At 27.6% G+C, this 24,090-nt stretch overlaps 2 protein-coding genes across 2 annotated transcripts in view; one reads left to right on the forward strand and one right to left on the reverse strand.

Annotated features, from left to right (window-relative positions):
- The window catches only part of LOC109596146 (organic cation transporter protein-like), a 282,887-nt gene that overhangs the window by 233,937 nt on the left and 24,860 nt on the right, over positions 1–24,090 (reverse strand). The gene's annotated exons all lie outside the window — the stretch shown is intronic.
- The window catches only part of LOC109599632 (probable G-protein coupled receptor 158), an 82,295-nt gene that overhangs the window by 54,793 nt on the left and 3,412 nt on the right, over positions 1–24,090 (forward strand). The window contains exons 5-8 of the mRNA XM_049961865.1: positions 2,539–2,739; positions 17,097–17,421; positions 17,508–17,646; positions 17,824–17,929. Coding sequence (XP_049817822.1) covers positions 2,539–2,739; positions 17,097–17,421; positions 17,508–17,646; positions 17,824–17,929 — 771 coding nt within the window. The remainder of the gene's footprint in view (positions 1–2,538; positions 2,740–17,096; positions 17,422–17,507; positions 17,647–17,823; positions 17,930–24,090) is intronic.

Here is a 24,090-nt window from a genome sequence, read left to right on the forward strand (position 1 = left end):
GTACTATTATCATTTATTTGGATGTTAATCAAATATGAATTGAAACTTTAACAATTACCTAATTTGAAGATATAAATAGCATTTCTTTCAGTTTCTTGTATTCGACTTGGATACAGGTTACGTAATCCAGTCAGCGTTTTATTTAAATAAATAAATCAGATGTGAATAAAAATATTAAAAAATTCTAATATCAGGCTTTTTAAAAAATTCGCAGGACATTCAAAAACATCTACGATATATGAAATTATAGCATCAAAATAACATATAAAATAAATATTAACTTCCCTCTACTAAAGCTACTTCTCAACTCCTTGTATATTGTGCATCACCTAATAATATTAATGTCTAAATAAATATGAACTAAGTCTGGATCAGATAATTATAATTAATCGTGGATACAATTTCTGTTTTTGAAAATTTATTTCAATTTATTGTTGAACTTCTTAACAGATCCAGACAGACAGGTACTGAAAATGCGGGAATAAAACACACAATAAATCTGTAACAAAGACAACATTGTGTTTTATCAGCGGTCCAAATAAATTTAAATTGAAATAACATTGTTCTTTTGCATGTATGTGTTGAAGGCAATTTAAATTAAGTAATTTTGGTTAAAGGTTACGAAACAGTGTTTTTATTTAACTTAATGCTAATTAAGAGCATTAAATTAATAAAATTTCAAACAAAAATATTGACTATATTGATCAGTGTCTTTTTTTAACCATTTGTGAGTTAGAGCTTCATGATGATCCAAATATTCATCGACTCACTCTCTTCTAATGACGTTGTTCACTTCATAACTGAAGACAACCTCGTTCCATTCCGCATCCCAAAGCTTATCGTTCTCTACACCAATCTTGAATTTGGTTTTATATATTTATATCTACACTGTATTTATGGCGTTGTAAACAATTTGTTTTGTATTGACACTAGTAAATATTATTGTTATTATATTAATAAAGTTGTAAGTGCTGATTAAATATTATTAACATTTGTTAACCATACATTATAATTATAATATTATTGCCATGTTACGTTAGTAAACAATTACCATTTGTTATCCAATTTGGCGTGTGCCTAAATATACAACTATGTTTTCCTCAAAATTACATTTACGTAAAGTTTGATTTATTAGTAAGTATATTCTTTTGCTCAGTTTATTTTAGATTATCCTTAGATTACGTCCCCAATCTTACGGAATCCTATTCTACCGTATATATGTCTAAAATTTACAAGTGGATATCCGAAGAATTTTCCTATAATACAATCGATTCATCTATAGATAACTGTATCCATTTTGTATTACGTAATTGCATTTTCACAAATTGTATCCCATTTAACTGAAATTAATTTTTTACTGGCGGTTGATATACACGATTTAAATATTAAAACTATAATTAATACGGAACAAAAACCACAGTTAACAGTTGATTTAAACATTTAATTCGCATCAATTTTGTGGTTTTACTGAAACTCGTATTTCGAATGGTTTGGAAACGAAAATATGATGAAAAACAGTTTCAAACAAAAATTGTAGTAAATCTTCATAAATGCGCTCCATACGTTAATTAGGGATGGAATCTTTTATGAACACGATGTCACAACAATTATTTAGTCAACATTACTGATATATTCACTATTAAATAATAATTTGAAGAGAAAAAATGTCTTGAAGAATTTTCAACAATAATTTTTTAAAATATATACAGTGTGGTAGAAAATAGGGCTAAAAATATACCATAAATGATTATTCAATTACATTTGTCATATTTTTCTATGAATTTTATATTAAAAACAGTGGAAACAAAAAAAAAATGTTGCTTTATTTTAAAATATTTTTGAATTTATGTGAGAAAAAATCTTCAAAGATTAAAAGAAAAAACTGAAAGAATCGACCCCTTAAAGAATTACCATACTTTTGAAGTACCCTATATTTTACAGAGACGCCAAAATATTGATATTCTTATATATTGAAATATTCACTATTAAATATTAATTCGAAGAGAAAAATTTAAAAATGTCTTTTTAAATTTGTGAAAATTATAATTTTTTAAAATTTATACGGTGTGAGAAAATAGGGCTAAAAAGGTTAGGAAAATAGTACCATAAATAATTAACATAAGGAGCTTCAGTTACACTTATTATACTTTTATTTAATATTTATTTAATTCTTTAACGTTTTTTTATATTTTTCTATGAAATTTATATTAAAAACAGTGGAAACAAAAAAATGATGCTTTATTTTAAAATATTGTTGAATACATGTGAGAAAAAATCTTCAAAGATTAAAAGAAAAAACTGAATGAATCGTCTCCTTAAAAAATTTACCATACTTTTGAAGCACCCTATATTTTACAGGGACACCAAAATATTGGTATTTTTATATATTTTTTTAATATTATGATTTGTAATTAATGCACGTACCATAAAATGATTATTTTTTATAAAACTATCAAGAGACAAGAATGTGACGACATTAACATTTTATCTGCAAAAGAAAAATGGACTTAATAAAACGCTTTCTGTATTATTCAACAGGGTGAAAATAACCAGTACAGCAAAGACGGCATATTCGAATGTCTGCCTTGTCCAGAGGGCTGTGATTCCTGTGAAGATGACCGGCCCTGCGTCGTCTCACTCAACTGGGTTATGAGAACCGTCATTTTAGTCCTGTCGTGCGTTATAATATGCTGCTTACCCATCGTTGTTTACTTTACTTGGAAATATGGAAATGTTAAGGTAAGCCGTCATTAAATTTATATCATTTTTTACTTCAATGCGCAATTTTTTCGCCACGCTTCTCCTAGAAGGAATAAATTACATTTTTCGAACCTTCATTATTTCATATTTTTGATATTATGTATGATCAAAGCGGATTTTCAGCATCATAAAAAACTTCCTCAAAATTTTGTTTAATTATTAGGACACACTCCAATTAAGTTAATTGCTGTCGTGTAATTTAAAAATATATTATAAATTTAATTTGGACAACAAAAAATCTTTGCACGTACCTAATTTATTTTATGACACAACAAATATTAGGACTGTAAAGGACTCAACGTTTTCTATGTAAAACTGAAATTTCATATTACTTTCTTGTGAAGTAGAGGTTTAAAATTTTAATCAAAATTATAAAAAAAGACAGTAGTTTTTTTACACTGCGTCTTTTGAAGTGGATAATTGAAATTTCTTAAATTATTCAATTATTATATATATATCAATATGTTTTATTTTGAGCAATTATTTAAATTTTTGCAACTTTCCTGTTAAATTTTTATTTATAAATGGATTTTAACACCTTTTATTTAGTTCATTCTTAACTTAGTTTATTTAACACCCGTCAATACTTTTCTTCTAAAGATTTTGTCGTCATAATTATTATTTTGGAACATGGTAATCATTAATGCAAATGTATAATGTTACCATGTTAAAAGTAAATTAGATGATCTAGCCCACGGAGATCACTAACACAATACATCCCCCCATCCAGAAATCTGAGTGTGTGACATTACACCCTCCTGGCTCACCTGAAATATCTACTTCAACAGTACAACGTTTCTATATTTAATATATTATCTCACAAGGTCAACTTAGATGTAATATATTATGACATCCGGACCCAGTAGGGTCTGAGTAGTGAATTGCTCACATAGCTCTTCATTGGTGCGCCCCCGCTATAGAATACTTGGCCTTTGGTCGCCCTTAAACAAATAAACAAATCAAACTCCCATAAAGACAGACTAATAATCCCACCTACTTCTAGACTTCCTCCCCTTCAAGTGTAAAGGCAAAAAGCTCTTTGTACCGGACCCTTGTTCGGACTATTGTATGGCCACACTTCTCAGGTACATCTGGACATGTTTCATTTTAATTTGATTTTCCCAACTTATGGCCATGTTACAGACAACAAAACAATAGCTATTTTAAAATAATTAAATAATAATACTGATGAAATGTGTCAAAAATATTTACTATTATGTAACACAGACCTATTGAAATAGCTCGTGTACGAACACAAATTTATTGTAGCCTATTTTATAGACTAAAAAAAAGTTTACGAGCTTATAGATTATGTACAAGCAATAATAAATGATAGTTAAGTTATTCACAATAATTGAATAAAATAAAAAAGTAATTAAAAAGTCTGAAAAGTAATTTTAATAAAGCATAAACAGATTGTGCTTTGCTAACAATCTAATTAACCAGCACCTGTTACCACATGCAACCTAACCGCAAAAACATCTTACTAATTAGCTTATTAAGATTCAAGCCGTTTCCCAAACTACATGGAATAATATACTTTTAATCCTAATGAACTAAGTTTTTATTAAGCCAATAGTGGATTCAAAAAATGTCTTTACAGTTCCAGATGAAAACAACAATTAATATCATAAAAAATATTTATCTAATTTCCTGATTAATATAGAATGTAGTAATATATATTCCGTAAATATATACAGAGTGTGAGATACTAATGGGACCACAGCAGATGCTTACTATTAACAGTTCTTTACAGGATGATCCTAGGTTAACGTGTATGTCAAAAATGAACTTTACAGCATTTTAACTAAAGAAGAATTTAATGTCCAAAAATATACATCGTGTATCATTGAAAATAACAAAGTTGATGTCACTTCCGACAAAAATTTTGTTCAAAATAAATTGGAAAAGTAATTCAAGACAAGTTATAATCGCTATAAAAATTTCAAACCAATATCTTCTTTCATACTCTATAAACTTTTAATAAATAACCTGAAACACTCTGTATATTACATGCAGTATTTCTAAATTCATTCAAAAATAATTCAGTAAATTTGTTGTAATGAACTGATGATTAACAAGCTGAGCTTTCAAAAGTATTTAATTATAAATTATAAAAAATTACTGTTGAATAAATGATTGTGCTAATTTAAAATAAAATACCTTGTATATTTGTACATTTCATAAAGTTTATTAAAATTATCTGAAAATTTAATATCAAATTTGTTTTGTTTATGAATAGATAAATTGACTGGACTGTGAAAATAAGTGAATTTAATATAATTAGATAAAACACACGTTAATCAATTAGGTTATGCATATTTACTACTCGTAATTTAATTCTCAAAAAAACAATTAAATTACGAGTAGTTATTATGAATGATTTTAAATAATATTTAAATACATATATGGTAGAAAAAACTGATTTAAGCTATTATAAACTTATTTTTTTATGAATTTTTCGTAACTATTTCAGGAACTGAAACAGTATATTACATGAAGTGTACATTTCATGAAGTATATTGAAATTATCTGAAAATTTAATAATATCAAATTTTTGTTTATGAATAGATAAATTGGCTGGACCGTGAAAACAAGTGAATTAAATACAATTATATAAAACGTACGTTAATCAAATTTCATTTTACAATTAGAATATCAAATTATTTTAATTTAGTTTAGGTTATGCATATTTAATTTCCAAAAAACAATTTGATTACGAGTAGTTATTATGAAAGATTTTAAGTAATATTCAAATAAATATATGCAAATTATGTTGTTATCTGTTACGAGTATTTCCAAACTGACTCAAGCTCTTATATGCTTAATTTTTTATGAATCCCGTTATATTTTTTGTAACTATTTCAGGAACTGAAACTGTAAGTTGAATTCTGAACATTAAATAAGTTTTCCTCTATTTAACCAAAATTAAGTTATTTGAGACATCCTGTATGTTATAACTATGTAATTTTATCTGTAATTGTGTTCCCTTATAAATTAGAAGACCAATAAACAAAACTAATGTTCTTCTTTAATAAAAATGTCTGCACTCACCGCCCCAAGTTATAATGGTTCAATATTCTTGGATATTTCCTATCACATTGTTAGGGCCTGAAGAGAGAAATCGAACGTGAGCTTATAACACAAAAACGGATTGTTAGATTGACTTTAGTTATATCTATACAATGCGTCTTGCAGAGGAGTGTGAAAATTTTTTTACGAGATTTTCTTATAATTCATCTAACATATTGGATATATTGTAGTCAAGTTAAATCAAGTTTTTTGCATCAGCAACTTTGTGGTCCGGTTCGTTAATCAAGTGCATGTTAAAACAATTAAAATTTTTATTTACTCTATAAATTAAAACGTTTTTACGAAGAACTTAAGTAGTAGCCATCAAACTCTTATTTCTGGCAGAGGAATCGATAGTTTTAGATCGAATTTTGCAGTTGTCAGCCTTTGTTAGAAAGCATCGCTAACGCCAACATCCAAACTACCTTTAATTCAAATATTCGTGTGCTAAGCGCCATGTTACAGCACGGACGCGTATCCGTGTAGTAAACTGGTATTGATGCACGGATAAATTGGATGAGATTTTACACAATTTATGCTTCCTATACCTCTTACTACGTGTGCGCCTTCGATGTGACATATTCACTCTTCCCAGATTAATGCAGCACATTTTAATTGCATTAAAAACAGCAGCTGAAATTTATACAGTTAATTTCATACTGTATAATATTTTACGATAGACGTTCTTTAAAAAAGATTTATTCAAGCAAATAACCATCAACAGATTTTTGCCAACATAATGAGTTCTTCGAAATGAAACTTAATTAACTAAACAGTGAGAAATATAAATAGTAGTCACAGGAAGGAATATCTGAATTATGGCGGATGTGGTGAAACTTTCTAGAGGGATGGTATTTTCTTCAGGAGAAACTTCATAAAAAAGATTTCGTTCGTTATTGGATGTGTTCAACTGCTTCCAAATTTTGACACCCATTTTAGAAACATCTTGTATAACTAATACATGAAAAATATAAGGGTTAAGGCTTTCGTGACCATCTATAGTTGTTTGGGTTTATAGGTCGACGGAATGGAATTATTTCCTGACGTTTCGCTAACACGAATGGCTAACATCTTCAGAGGTCGGATTTGGTTTGTGTCATTTCCACAAGTGACAACTTAGACAATTGATGTTCTAGAAATTTCTTTCTGTTCGTTGGCCGTTCTTATCTGCTTAGCGATTTTGGTGTTCTTCAGTACTGGTGTCCATATTTTATCAAGTTTCAATGCTTCTTCTTTTCTATTGAAGTTGTTTCCGTGTTTATGCATTTCCATTGCTTCCCTAATAATTCTGTCTTATGATTTCCATCCAACAGTGCATGTTCAGTTACAGCAGACTTGTCTGATTGTCCTAGTTTGCAGTTTCAACACTTCAACAGAAAAGAAGAAGCATTGAACCTTGATAAAATATGAAAACGAAAGTTCATCATTTAGTCAATCAAATGTCAAAGTGACACGAACTAAATCAGACCTCTGAAGATGCTAGCGAAACGTCATGAAATAATTCCAACAAACGTCAACCTATAAACCCGAACAACTATAGATATATATGAAAAATTCTACTGAATTTACGCAACAGGTGCAATTTTAATTAACTGGTCCATTCTTAAAAATAAATGTTGAATGAAGCATTTTATATTCAGTAACTGGAAATTCAATTCAGTTCTAATTTACATGTATTCAATTAAATACTGATTTCTCGCTCTACAAACACAAAAGGCATATCAGAATATTTTTTATATCCTTTATAATTAAAATTTACTGCGTTTTGGAATATAAAAAGTTAATCAACGAAGTGTTAACGGTTAACGACCTATATTAAATTTATATTTGAGTCATTTTTGAATTTTTTGTTTTCAATTAGGTTAGAAATAGTCCATGTAAAAGTTTTATCTTATAAAATTTAAAATATACTTGTTAAATTTATATTTGTGTTTCGTTTTATTTGCTTTTCTTTTCACTCTTTTGTTTTTCGAAGTATTTATCAAAGTACACACAGGTTTTTGTAGCTATTAGAGATTCTCTCTAAGGAATGTGATATGAGATATTATTTAATGAATTATAATTCCAAGAAATGGGGAAAAAAGTAATAAATTTATTAAATCACCACTGATTTATTCAGATTTTTACATCGTGTTCCAAATATTATTTTGTTTGATTTATTACCATTATCGACAAACTTTTGATGTGGATTCTAACATTATTCCCCATTATTTATGTACGAAGTATTTTTGAAATTTATAGTTGCAAAAATGTACAGCACGGACTTGTCAATTAAGCGATTTCAACTTTGAAGCTGTAATACTGTTTTGATGGCGGACGACAGCTTGATGTAATCACTGACCTGTTTCCACTCAACTTTCCAGTTTAATATATTCATATTTTTTAATTATCCTTAATGAAAACAAACATAAAGAAACCATGGAAAAACTTAATCTATTTCAACTTTGTCTTTTAATACTGGTCATTGTATTAGAATTAAAATAACACTCCTCCGTATAATCCGTTTTCTTATTAGATAATAAAATCCATATATGGGAATAAAAATATTCTGAACAACCTCTATATATGACGATAGTCGGGATCACGGCACATATCTCGAGCGTAAAGACGTTGCTGTGTCATGGCGTGAGGGAAATGCCATCTTGATGACACTCAGATGTTTGATACGGCACCGAATTGCAAACTTCCGCTTACGCATGGTGGCATCCATCAGATTCCTACCGAGATATACAACTCAAATAATATTATATATAATAATTTCTAAAATTTCTAGTCAACCAACGAATTCAACATTTTAGACTAAGATATTCTTCAATGTTAAAATAATTTTGAATACTGATAATTCTTTATTAAGAAGATAATCATGGTTTATTTGAATATATTTTTATATAATATTTTGGTAATACATTGGTAGAATCCTGTAAGGACTTTTCGGGTACCCCCTGTATATTTAGTATGATTTATTTGTTAATGCATAATATAATATAAATAAGGAAAAAACTATTTACAATTTATATTTAATTTTACAGTTAAATTATCAATATAAAACAGAAGAAAACAAGGGAATCCTCGAACTAATGCATGAAATTGAGCTTTAAGATAATACTCAATACATACATCTTTTCTATGTATAAAATAAGTTGGGGCAAATACCCACTAATCAAATATTTACCTGCTATTTTCAATACACCGAATTATTGGAAATCACAAAATAAGAGTATATTGCGTGTATTCGAATGCGTCAGTTCCATAATTAAAGTATCTATCAAAAATAATGGAAACGAATGCATCGAGTTTGAATGACATGCCCGTTGTTGAACGAGGAACGAGAGAAGAATCGGATTGATTCGGTTCTTCATATAAAATTAATGAACTCATGCCGATCGCCAATGGATCAATCAAACAATGCAATTAGATTCGAATTATTAAAATTCGACACTACCGGAGAGCAGTCGAGGGAGAATCGACCCCGAAGCGAAAACTAAATAATTCGATTATTCATATTCGAATGATTATTCGATTTTGAAAATTATACGATTCTCCCATAACAACATACTTTGTTTACTTTCATCACGAACTAATTTTACTGTTCATTTTCATGGAGAACCTCATCGTTAAAGTATTATATTATTACGATATTTTCTACACTAACCTGAAAATTGTCATTACCTAACTCAAGGAAGAACATTAGCAACTTCCTGACCTTCCATAAAATCGAAGAACTTCAAAGATCTAGTTGAAGAACTCCAATATTACAAGGTGCTACTATATTTTTGTCAAAATATTATGTTCAAAAAAATGTATATTGAAAATTAACTTCTCTTTATAAATTTAACAATTACATAATTAAACAATAAAATAAAAATAAAGAGTTTACTGATGATTATTTGTTTTGGGCCAACAAAAGTATAGCAACTTATGCTAATTAAAGTTTTACTACTACAAAAAATTTATAATTGGTATTTTAATTAATTCTACATTAATATATTGTAGAATTGCCATTATTATGAATAACTTCCAGACACTTTTTGTCGGATAAGTTGCGGGGCACCCTGTATATTAGATTTATATCACTTTTATAAATAAAGTTTCCATCTTAAATGAGGCATACTGCATATATAACTTTTAAATTGATATAACAGGACTGTTTGTTTTACCTTAGATCAAACCTTTCGGGGACTCGATCACTTTTATCCATTTAATACTTTTAAAAAGACCATACTAACTATATTAATTTAAGCTTTAACTAATTAGCATGTCTGATGAGACTTTTAATGTTTTTATTCTAAAAAATAAAATTCTAAGTGTAATTTGTAATTTTTTTCCAATTTTTATTTACTTTGGAAAATAATCAATTTACAGATTAATTTTACTATCCCTCTTCAGTTTATTCATGTCTAAAGTCAACTCAACTTCTTATTATAAAAGCTTTTGTATAATAATATAATCCATGTTACATCTATATTTAATAAAATCTTATTTTGTGATGTTAAATAAATCATATTTTGTTTTATGTCTTATGTATTCTCCATCAATGTAGAACATTTGAAAATCCAATATTATATCTTAGTTGTCAAATTTGTTTAAAGGCTTCAAGGTTGAAAATTGAATTACATTATGTTACCCTATAAATTCAGAAAAACTACGGTCCTATAAAATCGATACTTTTAATATTTTTCAAGATTTATTACATCCTCGGGAAATAAAACGTGCATTATTGACAACATTCAATGGATACAACAAATTTAAATTTTACACATCAATAAAGATAAGATTGCGACATATTGAGATTTTAGTGATTAATATTGATTTGTATTATAACAAGAGCTTAAAAATTCGTCTTTCAAAAATAATACAATTTAGCTCAATTTTTTTTTTAATATAAAAACAACAACAATTTTAAGACAATGAAGAATATTATTATTATGATTATATTATATTTTTTATATAAAGTTTTATACAGTAGATAAAGAATACATTTTTTCTAGTAAAATGTTTCTTTTCATTCATTCATTTTACAGAAGATATTTCAAAGAAGTCGTCAATCATGTTCACCTGACATGTTTTCTAAACTTTTTAACAAGCATTATAGAGAATTTTGCTTAATTTGTATTCAAGAGTTAGGAATGATAAAAAACTATTTCTCTAATAATATTGTCTGATTGGACACACGTAAAAACATTCAATAGGAATTCAAATTATGTACTATTATCATTTATTTGGATGTTAATCAAATATGACTTTAACTTTAACAGTTACCTAATTTGAATATATAAATAGCATTTCTTTCAGTTTCTTGTATTCGACTTGGATACAGACCACGTAATCCAGTCAACGTTTTATTTAAATAAATAAATCAGATGTGAGTAAAAATATTAAAAAATTCTTATATCAGGCTTTTTAAAAAACTCGCAGGACATTCAAAAACATCTACGATATATGAAATTATAGCATAAAAATAACATATAAAATAAAATCTAACTTCCCCTTACTAAAACTACTTCTCAACACCTTGTATATTGTGCATCACCTAATAATATTAATGTCTAAATAAATACGAACTAAATAATTAATGGTGAATACAAATTTCTGTTTTTGAAAATTTATTTCAATTTATTGTTGAACTTCTTAACAGATCCAGACAGATAAGTACTGAAAATGCGAAATAAAACACACAATAAATCTGTAACAAAGACAACATTGTGTTTTATCAGCGGTCCAAATAATTTTAAATTGAAATAACATTGTTCTTTTGCATGTATGTGTTAAAGGCAATTTAAATTAAGTAATTTAGGTTGAAGGTTACGAAATAGCCTTTTTACTTAACTTGGGGGCAATTAAGAACATTAGGTCAATAAAAATTCAAACAAAAATATTGAATATATTGATCACTGTCTTTTTTGAACCATTTATGAGTTCGAGCTTCATGATTATCCAAATATTCATTGACTCACTTTCTTCTAATGACGATGTTCACTTCATAACTGAAGTCAACCTCGTTCCATTCCGCATCCCAAAGCTTATCATTCTCTACACCAATCTTGGATTCATAGGAATTCAAATTATGTACTATTATCATTTATTTGGAAGTTAATCAAATATAACTTGAAACTTTAACAATTACCTAATTTGAATATATAATTAGCATTTCTTTCAGTATTTAACTTGGATGCAGGGTATGTAGTCCAGTCACCATTTTATTTAAACAAATAAATCAGATATGTATAAAAATATTAAACAACTCTTATATGACATATGAAATTAAAACATAAAAATAACATATAAAATATAATCTAACTTCTCTCCACTAAAACTACTTCACATCACCTTGTGTATTATGCATCACCTAATAATAATGTCTAAATAAATACGAACTAAGTCTGGATAAGATAATTATAATTAAACGTGGATACACATTTCTTAACGGATCCAGACAGACAGGTACTGAAAATGCGGGAATAAAACACACAATAATTCTGTAACAAAGACAACATTGTGTTGTTACAATCGAGCGATATTGATTTTCCTCTCATCGGATTGAAAGAACGATTCAATCCCTAATTTTATTTTGGAAAATAATTTCTTTCAGCGAGGTACTTTACTAACTTAGTTTACTTTAGTGTATACTATAAAACTAAAAATTATTGTGGATTTTGTAGAGAATAATGACATTTAGTAAAAATTTGCTCTACTTTTTGCCAGACGAATATTTAATTTTTTGATTTGTAACTAACAGAATTATACAAGAAATATTTACCAATATGTTTGTATAAATTATATTAAATTTGCATATACAGGGCTGTAGCAATTTATATATTTCTAAAGTTGCTCTACTTTCTGCCAATACTGTATGCGTCTATGACTGCAATTTCTTCTTCAGTATTTTTTTTAATCTCTGTAATTTCACTAGAATGCTTCTGTCTGAGTCCTCATATTTTATTTTCTTCTTCTCTTCAGTAAAACCTTGTAGGTGGTGGATTTCACAGAAGAATTTATGTGAGATCCAATACAATTTGCCATTCAACAATTCAGTATTTTTTAGTTCTATTACAAATACAAAACAGATTTAACATTTAATTTAACACAGATAATAAAATAATGTTAATAATTTAATCCGGGTACGTGATGTTAATAGAAGCAAATAAATAACAAGGACATAGAAAAGTATATAAATGTACGTAACTAACCATGGTTGGTCAGAAATTACGGTGTTGAGGCCGCAAAATATATTTTCTGGAACTAGATATGAATACGAAATTCGGCGCATGAGTAACGATTCAAACAGAAGTTAGTGGGAGCTGTATAATATAAAATAATTTTCAATTTGATGCGTAAAAAATATTTCGGGCTTTAGTGAATTTATGTTAGGTATCAAAGTGCGAATAATTTAACTTACGCCCGAATAATTCGTTTGAATCTACTGCTACTTTGCCAAATGCACCGAATTTTATTATCTCTTTGTGGCACGTTTTATTTAATTCACCAACTATGCCCAATAAAATTACGTACAAAAAAAATACCGTTAATTTTACATCTCAATTAAAATGCTAAAATTCTCGTAATCATGCGCTTTTGTAAGTTTATTTATGATGCACCGAATTGCCTGAAGTCTAATCTCGTGTCGGTCCATTTTTAAATGCATACTAATTAGTCTAACATAATTCAATTACAAAATAACCAACAACGTTGAGTGGTAAAATATTAATGGCTACTAATTTTCCTTCACTTTGCAAATAAACTTTTTACCGTCACTTTAGCCTATGATTTATCGACTTGTTTTCGTAGTTTCTAAGTTAATGATCTGAAATTAATATTTTAAAATCGTTCCAATTTTAAACGAATTAATAACAACGATGAGGAATGTGTTAGTATGTATAACTGTTTGCTGCAAGAAGCTAATTTAGTATTTTTATTACAGGTTGTAAGAGCAGCCAGTCCGGTATTGTTACGAGTGATTGCACTGGGAGCATTTTTCATCTACTGCACGGTAAAGTTTTACATTATTATGTTTTGAATTGAAATAAAAGTAAGAATTTTATTTAGTAGATTCACACAAGAGACCACCGTGAATAATGAGTCATTTAACCATACTTTTTAACGTCATTATGACTAGCTGCATAAAAAATTAGATAACTACGAAATTACGTTGAATGTCTTCAACATCAATTTTAAATATCTGATCAAAACTTGAGCATGCCAATGATAATGGTTGTTACTTCTAAAATTGTTATGAAACTTTAACTAACATCCTTTGTGTAGAGTATCGTTTCGATTGTCCATATCCATTAAATGTTATGTATATAGATTCTTGTGATTCTATTACCTATTTTTTGAAACTTATTTGTGCAAAATGTACAAGTTACATTAAGTTTGACGTACACATTTGGAATAGTCGACAAAGAATTGTTGATGATATATCTGAATGACATGTGCACATCTAAAAATAGAAGACTTCATAAAGAAACATGATTTAAAGGATCATTAATTAATTTCAACATAAAATATGGGTACAATACACAATGTGATTGTTTTAAACGACACGTTGTCTATTTGTAGTGACTGGATGATTTTAATTTATGTCGTTCATATATCCACGATTAAAAATGGTGATTTATTGGTTTTTTAACAAATTACCAACTTCTAAAATGAATGTACGAACGTTTGATCAATCTGAATATGTATAATTTTAATAGTTCCATTTATTTGGAAATATTACTAACTTTGACGTTTATAATTTCAAATATTAAATGGAAAATAATTTTTTTTTATCACAATTAATAAACAAATTTTAATAATCTCTCATCTTTATTCTCAAAAATTAACATTAATAATTATTTTCGTTAAGTAAATCTCAGTAATAGTAATAAGCAATACTGCATGGTAATAATCAAAATAATTACAAAAATATTTTATATCAAAAGGTAAACGTTAGATGGTTTTTTCTAGTCGTTACTAGATGTGGCTAAATTTTAGGATAAAATACCATTGAAATGCAACTCTGTGTTCTACTGATCAATTAATTATATTCTTATGTTTTATAAGAATAATATTAGTTTCAGAATGATAAAAAATATCTCAAAAGACATAGAAATGAAATTAGAAACTGCGATAAATTATTCTAAAACTAGATATTGTGTAAAGTTATGGGCTGTATAAATTTTTACAGCTGATAATAATGAGATAATTTTTTTAATTATATTTTTATGTGATTTTTTTAAATATTGTTATGTAACTTTTTTATTCATTAATACATTAGAAGAATTAAATACTTTTGTAATACAATTTGAAAAGTGTTAGTGATTAGTGCCATTTATCAACAAGTAGAAAATCAACAAAACTTATTATTTCGAAATTTTTAGGATAAGTACTGATAATTGAAATAATAATAGAAATCTTTTATAACAAAAGATAAAGGTTAGACGGTTTTTCTAGCCGTTACTAGATGTCACTAAATTATAGGATAAAATACCCATTGAAATTCAACTATGGGTAATACTGAACAGTTAATCATAATTTTATTTTTTATAAGAATAATATCAGTTTCAGAATGATAAAAAATATCCCAAAAGACATAGAAATGAAATTAGAAACTTCAATAAATTATTCTAAAACTAGATATTGTGTAAAGTTGTATATTATAGGCTGTATAAATTTTTACAGCAGATAATAATAAGATATTTTTTTAAATTACAATTTTATATGATTTTTTTTTAATATTGTTATGTAACTTTTTAAATCATTACATATTACAGTAAAAGAATTAAATACTTTTGCAATACAATTTGAAAAATTTTAGTAACTAGTGCCATCTATCAACTAGTAGAAAATCAACAAAAATTATTATTTCGAAATTTTTAGGATAAGTACTGATAATCGAAATAATAACAGAAATCTTTTATAACAGAAGATAAAGGTTAGACGGTTTTTCTAGTCCTTACTAGATGCCACTAAATTATAGGATAAAATACCCATTGAAATTCAACTATGTGTAATATTGAACAGTTAATCATATTTTTATTTTTTATAAGAATAATATCAGTTTCAGAATGATGAAAAATATCTCAAAAGACATAGAAATGAAATTAGAAACTGCGATAAATTATTCTAAAACTAGATATTCTGTAAAGTTGTATATTATAGGCTGAAAAAAATTTTTAGCTGATAATAATGAGATATTTTTTTAATTTACATTTTTATGTGATTCTATTTTGGATTTTGTTATATAACTTTTTTAATTATTACATATTACAGTAAAAGAATTAAATACTTTTGCAATACAATTTGAAAAGTTTTAGTAACTAGTACCATCTATCAACAAAAATTATTATTTTGAAATTTTTAGGATATGTACTGATAATCGAAATAATTACAGAAATCTTTTATAACAAAAGATAAAGTCTAGATGGTTTTTCTAGTCGTTGTTAGATGTCACTAAATTACATTTTTTAACATTTAAATATTACAGTAAAAGAATTAATTACTTTTGCAATACAATTTGAAAAGTTTTAGTTATTAGTGCCATCTATCAACAAGTAGACAATCAACAAAAATTATTATTTTGATATTTTTAGGATATGTATTGATAATCGAAATAATTACAGAAATCTTTTACCACAAAAGATAAAGTCTAGATGGTTTTTCTAGTCGTTGCTAGATATTACTAAATTACAGGATAAAATACACATTGAAATTCAACTATGTGTAATATTTTTATTTTTTATAAGAATAATATCAGTTTCAAAGTGATGAAAAATATCTCGAGAAAGAAATTAGAAACTGTGATAAATTATTCTAAAACTAGATATTTTTTTTTAAATTATATACATACATAAAACATAAAAATATATGTCATTTTTTTTTTAATTCTTTGTACTGATTTTTTAGTCGTTAATAGATGACAATGAACAATAATATTTGTCAAATTTTATTACGGAAGTATTTGACTCTTCTACTTTATGTAATTTTTCATTTCAAATGAAAACTATAATTATATTTGCTTTTAAGTGTCAGAAAAAACCTTCCAATAATGCATAATATTTCTGGTAAATTTTCTAAACATTTCTAACATATTGACCAAATTTCATAATTTTATAGAAGTAATAATCATATGGAAACACTACACGACTACATATTATAAAATGTTGAAGTGTGAATAAAAATGAAATCTCAAATTCAAATCTAAAGCAGTTAATGTTGCCTAATTCCTTAAATGAAATTATATAAAAAAATAGCCTTCATTAAATAAAAAATTTCTATACTTCCAGATGATTGTAATGTATCCTAGACCCAATATCTACACCTGCACTGCAAGAGTTTGGCTACGTGAAATTGGATTTTCCTTAACGTATGGCGCCTTGATGTTGAAAACCTGGAGGATTTCGGTTATATTTCGAGTGAGATCTGCCAAAGCAGTTAAGATCACTGATGTGAATTTATTAAAACGCCTGGGAATTATAGTGGCAATTTTCACGGTGTTTCTTGTAATAAGAACACTGGTCGCTCCTCCCGTTGTTATTGTCGGACGTACGGCTGATGACCTAAAGGCATATTTATGCAGAACCGACTGGTGGGATCACTCCTTCACGACACGTTAGTATCTAATATAATTAGTTGGCTTAAAATAATTTTTATGTATTTCAATGGGCACGTTTACGATGTAAAACTTTCTATTCCAGTTGAGGTCCTGTTTCTGGTTTGGGGCATCAGGCTGTGCATCGTTGTTAGGAAAGCACCTTCGGAATTCAATGAAAGCCGATTTATTTCCATGGCAATTTATAATGAATTCCTACTATCGGTCTTCCTCAACATTTCAATGTGAGTATTTGAACATTTTCACAATACGAAAGCTAAAATCTCATTTTTATTGACCACCTTATTGCAAAAACTATCAAGAATATTTAGATTTTTTTTATCAAATTTACAAACGTCATATTATTTATTGATTATTGATATTATTGAAGTACTATACTAAACGTTTGGACTTTGTTTCAGGCTATTTCTACAAAAGCCGGCTAATCCTGATCTACTCTACATCATCTTCTTCTGCCACACACAATTGACAGTTACTCTTCTTCTGTGTTTAATATTTGGAAGCAAGGTATGTCAATTATTATTGAACTTTTCGCGAATACGTGTGTGTGAATACAAATAGGGCAACTCTTATAAAATATCTGAGCCTAATCGACACATATTAGGAAAGTAATAGTAATAAGCCTTTATTCTTCCTCTTCAATTTATACGATTTACACAAATAAAAGTCCTCCATCCAAGTCAATAATTCGATAAAGGATTAAAGTCACTCGAAATGAATGAAAAAAGTAATTTTTTCCTTGCTTTTTCAACAGAAATTGAAATTTAATTTTAAAATGTCAAAACAAAATATTTTATAACAACAATTTAATTTCAATTAAAGTTCAACGTTAATTGTTTTAAAAATTCCAGCAAATTTTTTTTGTATTTGTATTTAAAATTGTATTTCCGAATGAATATATTTCGGTTGGCAAAAATATCGCGTCAGTGTCGAAATTTTGCGAAAAAAACTTTTAGCGAATTAAACAAAATGTCGAATTCAGTCATGAAAAATTAAGTATCACTAGTCGAATGCGTTAATTTAAATGGAACGTCTGCATTTGAAACTGTTGATATCGTTTGCCATATTTTATTTGTGAAAGTGAATTTCTCATTAGGGCTATATTGTGTGTCAGGCTGACGTAAAAGCGGCAATAAATTTAGGAATGCCTGTCTATATTTTCCATAGGCAAGACCCACCATATTACATTAAATTGATAAATTAGTCTGTTTAATTAAACAAAAATCGTTCAACATTATCAGGTTAAAATGCGTGTTTAAAGTGAAAAGGATTTACTGCACACAACCAGAATTGTTTTCTATTGTTCCTCGAGGTTATTTATTATACGTATAATTCGATGTGTGGAAAATACATTTATCCGAACCAAGATAAAATCAAATGAACTGTCACATGACAACTGATTGAAGGACAATAAACAAACAACTATGTGAAAATTGAAATAAATCAGAAACCAATAATGCTACTTAATTTTTGAAACTCCATTTCGGAGTTCTATCGACCTCATGAATAAAATAAACTCACCGAAAATAAAATAAACTGCTTCGACGGACTTAAAAGTGTTAAATTTCTTTTCGCGTTATATAGAAAAACTTTTAAGGCATGCATAAAATGGAAGTTACTTTTTAACAGATGTGACAAGATTTCAAACTGCCTTGTTGGGATAAGCTTTTGATTTCTACATACTTAATATGTAATAGCCTTTTATAATCCTCACCTTATATAACAGGGAGTGTAAATTTATTTGGCTTCGTGTTGAGCAAGATAATCCAGGAGAACAAAAGCTTACATGTGTTTTGCTTGAATTAAGTCATATCGTATTTCGTATAGACAAATATTTTATATTATGTAATGAGTTGACAACAAAGTATAATATCTAAAACAATTGATAATTTGAACGTTTTATTTTACCAGTAATATTACTTGAATATTTATAGCTCGAGATGGTCAGTATTTTAAATTTATTTTACTTTTTGTATATCCAAGAATTTCTTCAGATGATTTTGCTGTTATATTTGTAATTTTGGAACATGACAGTCCGTGTCGTCAATGTGTTATAAACAGAAAACAGGATCATTTTCTAATCAGTTCTGATATATATCCAGGAATCACTTTAAGTATGTACATAACACAACAACTTTTTTAAATTTTAAATAATTTTTGTCCTGTTTATTATGTCCAAAAAATGTACATTGAAAATTCTCTTCTCTAAATTTAACAATTACACGGTTAAACAATAAAAAAATAAAAGGTTTAATTTTGGGCTGGCAAAAAGTAGAAAAACTTATGCTATTTAAAGGTTTATTACTACAAATAATTTATAATTAGTATTTTAATTAATTCTAATATATTGTAAAACGTCCGTCATCATGAATAACTTCCAAATACCGTTTTTTCATGGAAAAACAACAGATGAACAATAATATTTGGATGCATATTTTGCCAGGCCTTTTGCAGAACCATGACTAAATATTGCTGATTACTATACTCTTTGTGTCTTATTTTGTTGTTCACTATCTCTCATAAGTTTTCAATGAAATTTAGATTGACATGGCCAGTTCATAACATTAATTTTTTCCCTTAGAAGCCACTGCTTCAAATATTTTGAAGTGTGCTTTGCGTCATTATCTAGTTGAAAATAAGGTTTTAGTAGCATATCTTTATCTAAATAAGGTTCCATGTTGTTCCTCAATATTTCGCCGTGTTTAACAGTGAATATGGTAAATTTTTGGTTAAACCTTTCATGAATAGGTCGTTTTACATCTAAAATCCCATTATTGCCAACGAGATTAAACTTGACCTCATCACTCAAGATCGCTCGTTTCCAATCATTTAAAGTCCAATGTAAAAGGGACCTGGTAAACTCAACTCTGGCTCGTCTGTTCTTCTCTGATAGTAGTGGTTTTTTGGCTGGCCTTCTCGCATGAAAACCCTCTTGTAGTAATAAATTAGCAAAATTTAGTAAAAAGTTGATCTAGTTAGCAAATATAGTAATAGTTTCTTGATTTATAGCTAACAGAATTATTTTTAATACAAGAAATATTCACCGATATGTTTTCATAATTGGTAAAATTTACTTTAAATTTGCTTTATACATTCTGTCAATACTGTAACTATGTATTTTTGTTGTCATTTTAACTATTTATGATTACACAGTTTGTTCTAAAATGAATAATTATAGTGGAACATACTGTTTCATGTTAAGACAAAGGAGCACGAATAATACCAACGTCGAACAAAAATTATAGATTCCAATATCGTTCTTAACAACAATAATCTGTTCGATTTATATTCTGCTTACTTGTTTCTTACTGATCCTATCTGCTATATTTGTATATGCCACATTGACTTTGGCGGAAAAGATTATTATCCACGTATATCTCAAAACTTTATGAGCATTTTTTTCTTTAAACATCGCGATTTGATCCGAATCAAATAAATTCCCTAAAATAATATTTATTAAACCCTGAAACTGAATTGAAATTTAATTTATTCGTGCTGTTTCAAGTCTAGACGTCAACAGACAAGATGCAATAACATCAACTTAAATTATTATGTCAACCAGTTCAAAATATTTTAACGGTAGGTCATATTAATGTCGAAGTTTTAATGAAAACAATCGTTACTGGAATACGTGGAAATGCTGTTATGGTAAAATGACATCACATTATGGTTATAATTGTATGGTATCAATTTTAATAAATAAATTACCATTAAATAAAAGACCGACAAAAGTTTTGAAATTATTAACTTGTTAATTGTTGTTTTATGAACACATTTATTATTCAACAACATATTCTGGTTATATATTTAAAATGAAATAATTCTAATTGTGCATATATATGCACATATGAATTGGTGTTTAGGAAATGGAAATTTTATGCTGCTAATTTAAATCAATAAATTATCAACAGTTAAATGATTTTTAGTGTTCATTATTTATACACAAACGCCCACCAATTAATTTTATTCTTATTTAACAATTATAATTGTATCTACATCAATTAAATGTACTCTGTTACAATTTTTTACTATTGTTGTTTCATCGAACTGTTTATAATATTTCATTTATGTTTTAATGTGTAGGCGTTTAAATTAAATTTACTTGATTTACGGTGAATTAATAATAAGAAAATCTCAAATTATCAACTAAAAAAACTAATTCTACTGATATTTTATTAAAATTTTTATTCTTATCAACCCAGGAAATATATTTCTATATATTTGTCAATATTAATTGTTTTCTATTATTACTGACCAAAGATAAAATTAAAAAATGAAAAGTATGTCATTTCTTTTATATTAAGTTTAATGTTGACGGATTCTGGTAGGGAACTTCCGCCCTCATTACTTCCCTTTACGACCAGGGGAGAACTATTGTCAAAAATAATTGTCGTTCATTATTAATTACAACCTTGATGGAAATATATAAACCAGAACCAGGAAAAAAGATTAAAATTAATTTTTTACTGAACTCTTAAGTTAGTCAGATCTAAGTAATTCGTTTTGTAAATTAAATAAAGTGCTGAAACCGGAGAAAAACAATGAATACACAAAGTACACCCTAGACGACTAGGGTGGGAATTTATGAAAAATTGCTTTCGAGAACGCTTTCAAGACTGATTTAACTTTAAATGATGTGATTTATTTAATAGTTACCTTTAATCTTGTTTTCTTTGGTTTACATTTAATACGAAATGTTTCATTATGCTCAAATGAAGATGCACTTTGAATAAATCCTTTGATATCACAATTTCCTATGAGCATATATACCGTACGACTGCAATTTCATACATGTTGTATTAAATTTTAAATTCAATGCAAATATTAATTCATCTGATATATTGGCTGAATAGAAGGTTTAAGAACAAGTCTAGTAGACTCCTATCTAGTCACAAATTGAAAATATTTTACGTGAACGGCTCCGCCGTGATCTACTTTAGAAAACTTGTTAAGGATATTGGATCAAATACAAATATATGAAGGTCACATACACATGAACTATATTATATACCATATATACTATTGTAGGAAAATAATAAAAATACACCATATCGAAAGATTAATACGCCCTTTTGATATGGGAGCACAAAATTTCATTTGAAAATATCTTGGAGCAATGGAGGGAAATCATTGGTTTATCATTTCAAAGCAGCGGGCTCCGCGGAAATTTATTTGCCAACGAACTGGGTGAAACACATAATAAATTATCTTATAATTCGCCAACATCATCTGCCAGATCCTCAGCATATCCGCTACCTTCATCTCCAGAAAATTCATTTTATCGTTATACAGGGTGTTCACAAACTCATGATATTAAATTTTTATATTATTTGTTTAAACAAGTCTTCTGAATCCTGAAGAACACAAAATCACGATGTTAAATCTACTAATATTAATGATATTACAGTCATTCGCTTGTTATCATTATATCGTCATTATTAATAGTTACTGAACTTACTTATTTTGTTGTAACATTATTTGATCATTTCATTTGAGGATAAAGCAGTTGTCCCCTACTTTGGGGGTTGTAAAGATTAAAGAGCTAACTCTCTTGAGTAGTAACTTATGTTCCTCTTATCTCCTTGATATTTTTACATGCCCTTAATATTTATACAGGGAGTTTTAAAAGTAAAGATACAGTAATGGAAAAAAGTATAGAATATTTATTTACTTGTTACAAATGTTACTTAATGTTTTCTCAAATTTGTTGCAAATCTAATTTACTGCAAGATCGGTCCATTAATCATAATGATCATTTTATTCACCGATTTTTACTTCTTTTTTTAACAAAAAACAATTTGGTCTGGAAAAAATTGAAATATTTTATTAATATTCATAAAAAAATAACAATAACTCAAATATTTCTATATTTTGTGCCGTAACCTTTGGCTTCTATCACTGCTTGGTATTTTTTTGTTCGGATGACAGTCTAATACCTCTCAAAGTCGCTCAATAGGATTTACACCGGGGGAGTGAGCCGGCCATTCAAGCACAGTTAAATTTTTCTTTAGCAACCAGTCCTTAATAATTTAAGACGTGTGTTTGGGACCGTTATCTTATTGAAATATCCAATGAAGTGGCATCACCTCCTCGTCAAATGGAGATAAAATAATTTTCGATACTTTTTTCCAAGTCAAAAAATATATCCGACAAAAAAATCTAAACAGAAAATGGTGAACGTCAATACTAGTATACTGGATGGTAAACACAAACTACCGAATTTGTTTAACATCATTTCAACAGACATAAAAAAATCCCAAGCTCAAAATTTAAGATGTTTAAGACGTACGTTTTTTTTTTAAATAGAATTTTACCTTACCCTAATTAGTAGATTTACAGATATTAACCCATCAAACTGTTAAAATTTTTGGATAAAAATTAATGATCAAAAAAACCATTTGAATTAGTATATCCAATTACATATAAAATTTAAATGTCCAAAAGTATACGAGATGTTCCATTGAAAATATCAAAGTTGATGTCACTTCCAGTGAAACCGGAAATTAAATTTTATTCAAAATTAATTAGATATCCGTTTATGTCAAGTTATAATTACTATAAAAATTATAAATCAATACCCTTTTCTGTTCTCCATAAACATTTAATGAACAAATTAGTTGAATCACCTTGTATATACATAACTTTTAGTTCTTTCAATTTTAATGTTA

This window comes from Aethina tumida, chromosome 1 (assembly GCF_024364675.1).
Source record: "Aethina tumida isolate Nest 87 chromosome 1, icAetTumi1.1, whole genome shotgun sequence".
In the NCBI taxonomy this organism is placed as follows: Eukaryota; Metazoa; Arthropoda; class Insecta; order Coleoptera; family Nitidulidae; genus Aethina; species Aethina tumida.